This window comes from Caretta caretta, chromosome 2 (assembly GCF_965140235.1).
Source record: "Caretta caretta isolate rCarCar2 chromosome 2, rCarCar1.hap1, whole genome shotgun sequence".
NCBI lineage: Eukaryota > Metazoa > Chordata > Testudines > Cheloniidae > Caretta > Caretta caretta.
In genome coordinates, this window is record NC_134207.1 from 101,212,867 (window position 1) to 101,225,951 (window position 13,085).

The 13,085-nt window shown below is 38.6% G+C and overlaps 1 protein-coding gene across 2 annotated transcripts in view; it reads left to right on the forward strand.

The window, feature by feature from the left end:
• The window catches only part of ZNF407 (zinc finger protein 407), a 460,779-nt gene that overhangs the window by 314,287 nt on the left and 133,407 nt on the right, over positions 1 to 13,085 (forward strand). For both annotated transcript variants that reach the window (XM_048840098.2, XM_048840096.2), the window contains exon 8: positions 11,835 to 12,013. In XM_048840098.2, the coding sequence (XP_048696055.2) occupies positions 11,835 to 12,013 (179 nt within the window). The remainder of the gene's footprint in view (positions 1 to 11,834; positions 12,014 to 13,085) is intronic.

A 13,085-nucleotide genomic window follows, 5' to 3' on the forward strand; every position in this document is an offset into this window, starting at 1 on the left:
GTCATTTAGAAAAGTACAATAGAAAAGGAGTTGCCATTGAGGGGAGGGAAAGGAGCATCTTCACTTAGTCTTATCCCATCCAGTTTTTTTTTTTTAATTGAATGATTTCCCTGGCCCATTTCAGCAGCATACTTAAGCAAGCGCATAACATTAAGCTCGTGAGTAGTCCCATTGAAATAGTCAACAGGACTACTGGTACTTAAAATTCCATGTGTACTTAAGATTCTTGCTGAATCCAGGCGTGTGTTAGTTAAAGCTCCCATTCCCACTTTGATCCTCATGATCTGCCCAGCACCCTCCCAAGACAGGTGTGTGTCTCTTACGTACAGCAAACCCTCCTCTTCTTGAGCCAGCTTCTTCAATATCCAGCCTGAAAAAATAAAAAAGGAAAGGGGGGAGGGAATCCCCCCAAAAGGAATCCAGTGATTCTCAGCTAGTGTGAAATTCAGTCAAGAGCAAAGATCTGATGCATGATAATCCCCTCCTGTTTCTGCCACTTAAACCCTTGGTAAAGCCATGCAGGGGTGGGACATGCACACGAGATCTCTGCATTCCTTACATGCTTCTAAGGGGCATTCTGGGACCAGCCCCAAAAAGGCTTGGTCAGAATTGACTGTTGAGGATAGGCCTTCAGACACACCACTGTATGTACATTACACAGATTCAGTGGCCAGAAACCCCATAAGAGGTTGCAGAGAGAGGTTGCAAGTATTGTTTGTCCACCATAGCTTTGGAGGGAGTGATGTTGCAGCATGCCTATACATTGCAGGGAGGAAGGGATGGATTATATCACTCTAGCACCTCCATAGTTCCTTTCAAAAATCCCCATTTACTATAATTTGGTATATGCAGGAGTAAAATTGGCCCACTGAGATCAGCTTCTTAAGAACATACATTTGATATAATCAGTTCCTTAAAATTGGGCTACGTGCACTATAAATAAAATTGTGAATATTTGGCCCAAACTACAGTTTGGACACAATATTCTGCTGAAGAAAACTGGGACACAAATAGTAACTTATCTGTTTCCCATCCATTTCAGTGCTGATGCACTAATTCTTGCTGCTGCCCTACAGGGCTCTGCTACTTTTTAGCAGCCAGCATTGGACATCTGTCACACATAATGTGTGTCATAACAAATAGATCATTATAAAAATACAGAACTATCAGTGTAGAAAAGCTGAAAGAATTATTATAATTACGAACGAGTGTGACTTCAATACTCTCTGAGTAAATCCCAAATAGTTTTTCATTATTTTCTTTGTGAAACATACGGTATGTAGTTAAACAGTATGAACGTGGATTATTCTGTTTTACTGTTGTTTCATTGTTTCTGTATGGCAATATGCACGACTGATTAGGCTGCTTCATTTGTGTGGTGGTTTTGGCTGTGTTTTTTCAGTCATGTTAGCTCAATCGAATTAGCTTACCATGATTGAAAAACCTCATCCAGACACAGGCTAACACATGTTCAGATGTTTTAACCAGTGCCTTGACATGGCTTTTCAAACATGTTAAGCTAACTCGAATGAGCTAACACTATTGAAAAGCACATCCATTTACCTCATTAAGAGAGGTACTCTTTGGGCTGTGTCTGTCTTTTAGGGCCTGACCTCTTTGTAACCTTTCTGTAGTGTTGCCAACTCTAGCGATTTTATCATGAGTCTCTCAAAATTTGATGTTTTTCTTAAAGCTCCAGCTCCTAGATTTATGTGAATCTCGGAGCTTTCATTTAATAAACAAAATGTTAAGTTTCTAACTCTCCTGGCTGCGAGGAATAGCTTGGAAATGTGACCCAAGTACATCCCAAAGGCTCAGAAACCAGAAGACAAAAAATTTAAAAAAAAAACCAAAAGACCTCGTGAATTTTAAATTAATCTCATGATGATATTTTGAGGCTTGGCTCATGATTTTTCAGGAATCGGGGCTGGCAATACTTCTCATTTGTTTCCCTCTAACGCTGGGAAGGTATGTTTACACTAAAGTTTTTAGCTTGTGTACTGGAACAAATATTTGTGGAGTCATCCAGATTAACATGTACAAACATGGTAGCAAACTCGAATTAATTGAAATCAATTAACTTGAGTTCAAAACTCTAGTGTAGACAAACCTTGAGTGCATAAGCTGTTTCTTCTGGACTGTCATGAGTTAGGCAGGGAACTTACGTCCTCAGTGAATGTTGTGCCTGAATAAACTGGTTTCTCTGCTAACACAAAAATATTGGCTATGAAATGGGGCATCCTCAAAGAAAAGAAGCAGCGGTTTGTTTTCACTTTTCTTTCTTACTGAAACAGACTGCATGTTGAACAAACTGATTGGAGAAAAGGTCGTTTCTGATGGGGTGTTCATGGAAGACATTACAGCTATTCAGCTAGCCCCAACTATAGGCAAGGACCACTCGTTTCAGAGATTTTGCATTTTCTGGCTAGGGATTGGCCACTTTTTAATATATGGTTTCAGAGTAGCAGCCATGTTAATCTGTATCTGCAAAAAGAAAAAGGAGGACTTGTGGCACCTTAAAAACTAACAAATTTATTTGAGCATAAGCTTTCGTGAGCTACAGCTCACTTCATCGGATGCATTCAGTGGAAAATACAGTGGGGAGATTTATATACACAGAGAACATGAAACAATGGGTGTTACCATACACACTGTAAGGAGAGTGATCAGGTAAGGTGAGCTATTACCAGCAGGAGAGCGGGGGGAGGGGGGGGAACCTTTTGTAGTGATAATCAAGATGGGCCATTTCCAGCAGTTGACAAGAACGGAACTGTTGGAAATGGCCCACCTTGATTATCACTACAAAAGGTTTTTTCCCCTCGCTCTCCTGCTGGTAATAGCTCACCTTACCTGATCACTCTCCTTACAGTGTGTATGGTAACACGCATTGTTTCATGTTCTCTATGTATATAAATCTCCCACTGTATTTTCCACAGTATGCATCCGATGAAGTGAGCTGTACCTCACGAAAGCTTATGCTCAAATAAGTTTGTTAGTCTCTAAGGTGCCACAAGTCCTCCTTTTTTTAATATATATAACTTTTAAAAAATTGGTGAATCTGGTTGGAAAATGTAGTCAATAGCAGATTTCTTGTGTGTGTGTGTGTGTGCGTGTGCGTGCACCTCTCCCCCCCCCGCAGTCGTATTGGTATAATATGTACAGTTTTATTAGTTGTGTTTTCACTGACTGGTGAGTGAGACTACCGTGGTTTGGGCGGTTTGCAGGAGTTTGTGTTAGTAGTTTTCTGACATATCAGTTGGCGCTCAGTAGCAATCGTTTAGGGAATTGCCATCTGTAGATAGGGTTCTTTGTTTAATTAGTGGGTGGAATTTTTGTGGCTTGCTTTAATTTTATTGTTTAGTGGTGAATTTACATTCTGAATCACAGTTTTGGACTAGCGCTTTTAGGTGCTGTGCATCCTCAACAGCCATTGACTTAAGTGCAAAGGAAGGTTACAGGACCGGGCCCCTTCTTCTGTTGATTAGCTAGTGTGTGAGAAATAATTCACATTTTAAAGTTTAAAGTAACTTTTTGCTCCAAAATTGAATATTTACATCTCTATCATGGGGTTTTATTTGTTTTGGTTTATTTTTCATATAGCCAAATGCAAGGACATACATTTAGGAACAAACACTCTAGGTCACATTTATGGGATGAAGGGCTGGTGTTTGGAAATCAGGAACTCTGAAATGGACTTAAAGGTCATGGTGGATTAACCACTGAATGTGCACTCTTGAGTTGTGGCAGCTAAGAGAGCTAACGTGATTCCGGGATGTTTAAGCAGGGGAATATTGAGTAGAACTATGGAGTATAGAACATTAGTACGATCATTACTGGAATACTGTCCAGTTTTGGTGTCCACACTTTCAAAAGGATGTTCACTAACTGATAGCTCTTTTAGAAAAGAGGTGCAAAACTATTAGAGGTCTGGAAACCAACCTTACAGTAAAATTAAAGGAGTTAAAGTTACAAAAAGGTTAAGAGGTGACTTGATCATGGTCTACAAATGCCTACATGAAGAGAAGATTTCTGATGGTAGAAGACAATTTAATCTAGCAGACAAAAGCATAACAATAGCCATTGGCTAGAAGCAAAAGCCAGACAAATTCACATTAGAAACATGTCAGTTTTTTAACAGTGAGTGTCATTTACCAATGAAACAATTTACCACTTTCCACTACCACTAACCACTTTCTTCATCACATAAATTACTTAAATTAAGTTTGGATATCTTCCTACAAAAGACCCTCTCATTCAGCCCAGATGATATGGGCTTGGTGCATGAATCATTGAGTGAAATTCTATGGCCTGTGTTATGTAAGTGAACAGACTGAATGATCATAATGGTCCCTCCTCGTCTTTAAATCTATGAATCTTTTTGTTTTTAGTTTAAATCATAACTGAGAGTTTAGCTAATGATAGCGAGTTTTCCAAATTGGGGTTTGGCTGTTTTCTATAAGTATTGAGTGAGACTCCTGTGATTTGGCTATTTTCTGGCTAGTAAATTAGGATTAGGATTCTATGGAAATGTAGATAGGTTTCAGCAGAAGTTTGCTTAATTTCCATTACTGAAGTTGCTATTCCTGTAAGAAATTATCTATTTTTAAATGTTCTGCTACTTTGTTAACTGCTGGATCAAATTCCTGCTTGCCATTTCTATTTGTTGTAGTTTGTGCTGTAGGGTTTAATCAGGGGTGTGAAACATACAGCCCATGGGCTAGATCTAACCTGTAGAACAGTTTCATCCAGCCCCTGGACTTCCCATGAATCTACTGGCATGTTTATACAACCCCAGAGTCCGCACTATGGGAGACGTGATTTGTTCAGGCTCCAGTGTGTTGTGTTCTAACCTCTGCATGTAGACCTTGCTCGTGTGCATCATGTGTACAGGACTGTGTACATCAGTGTGCACTAAGGAACATGTAGTGTGCACCATCAGAGTCCATACGGACTGGTGCACTCTACAAATCACACTCCCCTTGTCCAGACTCCAGGATAGCAATCCGGCAAAACCTTGTGTACAGATGTAGAACCACTTAGTTGCATTTAAGAGGCTCTGGAGAGGCATCAAGTAAATGTAAGTAATTACCAACAGGGTTTATCTTTACCTATTTCTCGTTTAATAACTTTTGCTGAATATATCAGGCCTATCATATGAAATGAGTTTGACACCCCTGGTTTCAGTAGTGCAGAGGGCCTTCTGCAGGCCCTCTGCATCAGGGTGAACTTCACTCATACTAACGCAAAGGGGAAACTTTAAATAAATATTTTTAGTCAGTCTACTATATCACTGTGTTTCTTTTCAGATGTAAGTAGTGACATACATACAGTTGCCAGATGTACTTTCAGTTTTGTGCAATCCTGTACAGAAAGAGGCTGTTTGTGCTGAATACCCTGGAGAAACTTTTAAAGAACAGTTCATTTTTTGTGAGAATATGAATCCTGAAATATGCTATGGTCTCTAAGACCTAGTGGATGAAGTAATAAGTTTTATGTCCCATTCATGCCTTGAAACCTTCCATTTGCATGTTTGCAGTGTCTTTTCAAGATGGTGGGTACTGCGTAATTGAAGAGTGTATCCTGTGTATTTCACTAGCAGACCATTTAAATAAAAATTCTTGGAGAGTGGTAGGAAGTGAACTATTCATCTAGGCATGCATATAAAATCTTTGAAAACATTATTGTATGCAACTTGCATTCTGGATGGGCAAGTTTAGAAAACTAAACTCCAGAGTTAATAAAGTAGATTTTTTGTCACTTTTAAATCGTACCAGAATGCCTGTTAGAAGGATGCCTCTTAAGATTTCTATTAGCAAGAGGAACATTATTCTGATTATTAATACTATCTCCATCCACTCCCTTTGGGACTCTGGCATAATTCATTTCTATCTCTAAAATCAACATTTTCAGGATTGGTTACAAAGTAACAAAAAGAAGGACCCCACAGTAATCTCTGTCTGGCTGTAGAAGTCAAAAGGAAGAAACTAGTCCCTTTGGCCCATATTTTTAAAGGTGTTTGGGTGTTTCTCCACCCAGCATTGCAAGGCCTAAGGCCAGGTCTACACTATACACATACATCGGTATAACTACTTCCCTCAACGGTGTAAAAAATCCACATCCTGCGTGATGCAGTTATGCTGATCTAACCCCTGGTGTAGATAGCAGTGTGTCAATGCGAGGGCTTTTTCTGTCAATGTAGCTACTGCCTCTTGCAGAGGTGATGTGACAATTCTGTCAGAGAGACCCCTTTGGGACTGTTACGTGATATGCTGAGACTACCTCTGAGCCTGTTTTCTCTGCCAGTTTGGGCCTCCAGAACCCTGCCTTGTTGATCCAGACACGCCAGTCTGCTCCAACACAGACCCAGGGTCTGAACCACGCGCCCCAAAGCTGCAGACTTAACTGAAAACAGCTTTAGATGTGCTTCTGTCTCCAGCACCCAGACACCCAACTCCCAGTGGGATCCAAACCCCAAATAAATTTGTTTTACTCTGTATAAAGCTTATACAGGGTAAACTCATAAATTGTCTGCCCTCTATAACACTGATAGGGAGAGATGCACAGCTGTTTGCTCCCGCAGGTATTAATTACTTACTCTGGGTTAATAAGCAAAAGGGATTTTATTAAGTATAAAATGTAGGATTTAAGTGGTTCCAAGTAATAACAGACAGAACAAAGTAAGTTACCAAGCAAAATAAAAGATAGCACGCAAGTCTAAGCCTAATACATTAAGAAACTGATTACAGATAAAATTTCACCCTCAAAGATGTTCCAATAAATTTCTTTCACAGACCGGACTCCTTCCTAGTCTGGGCCCAATCCTTTCCCCTGGTACAGTCCTTATTCCAGCTCAGGTGGTAGCTAGGGGATTTCTCATGACTTCCACCTTTGTTCTGTTCCATCCCCTTCTATAGCTTTGGCACAAGGCGGGAGTCCTTTGTGTCTCTCTGGGTTCCCACCCTTCCTTCTAAATGGACAAGCACCAGGTTTAAGGTGGATTCCAGTACCAGGTGACATGGTCACATGTCCTGTGAGACCTCAAGCCTTCATTCTTTCTGGCCTGATTCACAGGAAGGCTTGCAAGTAAACAGAGCCATTTACAACCAGTTGTCCTAGTTGAGGGGAGCCATCAAGATTCCCAACGACCATTAATGAATGGCCCACTCTTTGCATAATTACAATAGGACCTCAGATTTATGTTTCATATTTCTAGTTTCAGGTACAAGAATGATACATTTATACAAATAGGATGACCACACTCAGTTATGACACCTTACAAGAGACCTTTTTCATGAAGCATATTCTAGTTACATTATATTCACACTCATTAGCATATTTTCATAAAATCATCTGGAGTGCAAGGTAACAGATGGATTAAGTACGTCAATGCGAGAAGCTTTCCTGTAGGAGTAGTAGTGTCCTCATTGAAGCGCTACGACGGTGCAGCTGCACCTGCTGCAGTGTTTTAAGTGTAGACCTACTAAGAATCTCAAATTAGATGAAGGCTCCTAAGTCAATTAGACTTTGCAACGCTGAGCAGAGCAACACCTAAATACGTTTTTAAAATATAGGCCAGAGTAACTTAGCTTTAATCATAAAATGTAGAACTGAATATTTTTAAACCACATGTTAAGTTTGCCCTTTAAATGGGGTGAGAGAGTAATTAGTTAGTTAAAATAGTGATGATGTGGGCCTACAATGTAATCCAGGGCTAAAATCGCCGGAAATTTTTGAGGGATATCCTATAATACAGTGGTTCTCAAATTTTGTACTGGTGACACCTTTCACATAGCAAGCCTCTGAGTGTGACCCTTTTCCCCCCCCCCCCCCTTATAAATTAAAAGCACTCTATATATTTAACACCATTATAAATGCTGTAGGCAAAGCGGGGTTTGCGGTGGAGGCTGACAGCTCGGGACCCCTCGTGTAATAGTCTCACAACTCCCTGAGGGGTCATGACCCCCAGTTTGAGAAGCCTTGCTATAATACATTGTGATAAAATCATAGAAATAGCTTGTCTGTTGGCTTAGTTTCTCTGAGCATACCCTGCAGGAACTCTCTCCAGTTCTCTTCTGCCAACTCTAGAAGTCTCTTCTTTGTGTTAATATTTATTATTTATATAGAACCACAAATATACATAATATTTTACAAACACACACAAAAAGCACTGCCCCAAGAGATTACAATCTCAAAATCTGGCAGACAAATACACTGTATGGGACAAAAAAAATCGAACACAAGATGTTGAGGGTACAATCACAATATGGTGATCAACACTGGAAGACCTTTTCAAAAGAAGTGGCTTTTAAAGAAGCACTTAGCGATGAGGAAGGGCACACAAAGCTCTATTTCACAACTTTGTGTCTGGAGTTAGGTGCCTAAATCCACATTTAGGCACCTTTGGATAACTGAATCTCTGACCCCTAGTTAGGTACCTAAAATCTTCATATAGGTATATAGAGATTATATAATGTGGATTTAGGCACCTCAGTTTAAAAATTTGGCTCTTAGTGGATGACATAAGGCATCAGGACAGAATAGGAGATGTGAAGTGAATAGTAGAAGTCAGTGGTAGCACTTAGGGGCAGAGGCCTGGGTGGCATGTATGGTGTGAGTGTGAGAGAAGTACTTGAGAGCAGAAATACTAGAAAGGGGGAATCTGAGAGTATAAAAGAATAATACTTCCACTTTTCATGTTCAAACAGTTGGCCACAAAAAAGAAAAGGCTGAGATATGGACTAAGCTTTTAGAAGTAAAGGTAGAGAGGAAAGGATAAAAAGTAAATGATCAAGAAAACTTCAGACAATCTGACCACTATTTAAATGTCATCCTTTACTCCATAACATTTACCATAGTATTTTCCTTTCCTATGAACAAAAAGCTAATTATGGCATTTCAGATACCACTATGGAACTGTTGGAAGCTACTGACTTACAGTGTCTGTACCACTGTACATGACTTATACAAGTGAGACCATTCTCCCTCCATCTGCAGCCTAACTTGAGGAAAAGGCTTCATCTCCCTGCTCATCATCACCTGCAGCAATCTTGGGGAGATGAAGACTCCAAACAACACCCACAATGCCCTGTAACAGCATTCTAATGGGGCTGGGGAAACTTTTCATCTACCCCGTCCATGCCTTGTAGCAGCACTCATTGCATGGAAGAAAGGGGAGAGGGAAAGTTTCCACTCCACTCCTGTATGACAGCATTTTCACATATCTATAGACAATAACTGCAAACTACTTCACTCTGTACCAGGAATATCCATTCTGTGAATGCCCAGTCAAAGATTGCCGCACATACATAAATTCATTCAAAATAGGAAATAACTTATATAGACAAAAACACACTTGTTCATATTAAAGAATAATAGTAATAATTTAACTTAAATTATATCTATGATAGTAAAAAGAAAAGGAGTACTTGTGGCACCTTAGAGACTAACCAATTTATTTGAGCATAAGCATCCGATGAAGTGAGCTGTAGCACACGAAAGCTTATGCTCAAATAAATTGGTTAGTCTCTAAGGTGCCACAAGTACTCCTTTTCTTTCTGCGAATACAGACTAACACGGCTGCTACTCTGAAATTATGATAGTGTTACTGGAATGCAGGCCAGTCTCTTAAAAGCTGTGTTTATTTATTTGGCTTATATAACTCAAGTGCTGAGCTAAAAACCGAAAGTCTGACTTTATTCAAATTTTTGAGGCAGAAGAATTCCTTCTGGGCTGAGTTCTTCATTGTTAAATTTCAGTATAAAGGGAATCTTTTTTATCTCAGAGTTTATAAACTCCTGAAAGTGGAGTTTATAACACAGAGGCTGTCAGATGCTTAACTATCATCACTATTGCAACACTATAATATTTAGCTAGATGTTTATAATGCCACCATTTTAGTGCAGATACAGTACTTCTTAAAGTCACAGACATTTGATTTAAATTCCATAAGCATAATATGAAATACAATGTTTGATGTTTTGTATATCAGATATGGAATAATGTATTTGCCAAGCATTAGGGACGAGACTGATAATGCAACAGGCAGTTAAGGCACAGTGAATAATTAAAAAAACATTTTATATGCAGTACATTATTGTCATGTCATATTTAAGGGTATTACTTGGCTTCAAAAGTGCATAGATTTGTGAGTTGTCACCTTAATGGGTTATTTTATTAGCACAATCGCTGCATTGCAAACTAATAAGGGATACCATTTGTAATGTCCTATGATTTCTTATTCCTAATTTATGATTAGGCCTTTCTGTGCTCAACATTTCAAACATTTCAATTGATGAGTTGATCAGCACATTGCTGTGTTCAGTCACAGAACTTTTAATCATGGTCAAACAAATGAGACTTTAAGGTGGCACAGTTTACAGTAGTTTGAACAAATTCAGAGATCAAATGATATAGCACTGCCCATGCACACAACTTGAGCAGACTATATTTCCTTCACAACTCTTAAGTTTCTGTAGAGCTTTCATATTTCTCAGAAATATTTTCAAGGTATTGAAAGAACAATTTTTACATAATGCCTTAGAGTTCATATAAGGGATTAGTTTGTTTCCATATAGGTGTCCAGATTTTCAAAGCTCCCACATAGGCAGGTTTGGGCTGAATGCCACCTTTAGTGTCATGAACTATATCCTCATTTTATTAGAACTTATTTTAAATGTTGTTTATTTGTATATTTTCTTTTCCATTCACATTTGAAACTTATTTTATACAGTTTCCATTTAACTTTTGAGTAAAGTTAGTGTCCTTTAACTGCTGACATGTAGAATAAGTAGGGGAAAATAGAGTCTATAGTACTAATAAAGTATTCCCAAACTGAAATAAATGGAAGCACTTATATTCCTTGCTTTGATACAGGTAACGTATATCAATTACTTCTGCTAGCAAACTTTTTTAGGATGATGTAGGGTTTTTGTTTTAAATTCATACATACTAAATAGTCAGGAAATTCTAATTGAAGGATAAACTTGGGATGGAAATTTTGGTAAACTTTTTTGGATATAAATTCATTATTACTGCCACCCTTCACTCGTTTTTGGAAATGAGGTTAAAAACCTTTCAGCCCGAATTTTTCAAGTGCGTGAAATGTATCGCGCATCTCTGACTTCTGTACATTCCAACTCCTGTGTGGGCAGAAAAACCCTGATTTAAATCAGGGTGTGTGTGTGTGTATGCATGTGCGCATGCAAAAGTTAGGCATGCACGCCTTTGAAAAGTTGACACACATAACCTCTCCCAAGATCACTATGTAGAGTTTATAAACTCTGAAGGAGTTAATGGACTACCCTTACAAAATCAGTTGCAAAGACTCTGATGGGGTCTATGAACTTTGTAGTAAAGGTTCATGTGAACTCCATGTGAACTTTTAAATATAAGCATCAATGCTTACCTGCACCTAGACTCTAGTTAAAGGTATGGTGCTCAAAAAAGCCAAACAAATAATAATCAGTTTTGCTAGGCTAAGCTATTATGTTCCCTACTCACACTCCCCAAAAACATTAGAAGACTTTTGCAAAGGTAAAAAAAACCTATTCATTTTGTTAAATTCTTAACCTTCCAGATTCATAATTAATCAGAAACTTCCGCACTTCCAGAGATTTCAACTGGAAGACATGTTTTCTGTGCAAGTTAAGAGTATGTCAGAATCTGGCATAAAATGGAAAGCTAGTTACTACCTTAACTTCTGAGACCGTACTGCCTCTCCATAATAACAGCAGGATTTAATTTTCAGTGCCTGAATACTGTTGGATGGTCTTCCTTCCTGCATATGGGTGCTTACATAATATAACTTAACTCTTTCTTTTCTTTTCACCTTTTAGGTCTAACTGCGCTGAAAATATCCGTAAGCATATCTTACACACAGGAAAGCATGAAGGAGTAAAAATGTATAACTGCCCCAAATGTGACTATGGAACCAATGTCCCAGTGGAATTTCGCAACCACCTGAAGGAGCTGCATCCTGACATTGAAAATCCTGATCTAGCTTACTTGCATGCTGGTAAGACTATTCTCCTGTTTGTATACAGATGTATCACTTTTCTAAATGAGCACCCTTAAATGATTGCAATAGAAGTTCTGGGTCCTTTATGTTGCTATCATTTATTCTGAAGAAAAGCATGATTTTAAAATGGACTCAATCCACTTCAAGATTTCACTAAGGGATGAAGGTGATGTATTTAGTATCAAGACCCATCTGCATTTCACACACAAATTCTGCGTTTACATGTGTAAACGGGAGATATTCCCATCCAGTTTAGAATGCCACCTTTGAAACCTGGATGAATTTGTGCAGAAAAAGTATTGTTTATATTTTGTGTTCTTATTAAGAAAAAAAGGTGAAACAACATAACGACATCAGGAAATGAGATGCTAAATTAGTACAGTATTTCAAAATGCCTACGAGTTCACAAAAATCAGCTGATAAAACTGTGCAGTATAACTGCAGAAAAGCAGACTTTGTTCATAGTACGTGAACAAGAAGCTGCTAGAGTTAAAAAAAATAAATAAATAGGATGTTGATGGTTTCATGAAATAGTGCAACAGGGCGACACCACAGTCTGCTTTTTCTCTTCCAGCTTCTGCCTACCTTTGTGTGAATGTTAGTGTCAGAGTGCATTCTGGTCCTTTACTATCCTAGATGAAAGCGTCCTTTTCTGTGCCCCTCAAAAAACACAAAAAGTACACGCAAAGAAAGTTACTATAGACTACAGGCTGCTAAGACAAAAAATGCTTATATTCTGTATTCATAGCACTGCACTGGGGTGCTGTGGCCCTTATCCAGCAACCACATAACCAGCTGCTTAAACTTTAAGTATGTGAGTAGTCCCATTGAAGTTAATAAGATACTCATGTACTTGAAGTCAAGCAGGTGTTAAGTGCTTTGCTGGATCTTGGTCTATTATCAGGAACATCAAGGGACTCACCCACAAATGTGAATTAAGATTTTTCTGTGCTTTGTTGTCTATAATTTATTATTATTATTATTTATTTTTACAAGGTTTGTATAGAACCATTACTTTGCATGGTTCTTTACAGAGATTTAAACTACACATGGTCCCTTATTCCAAAGA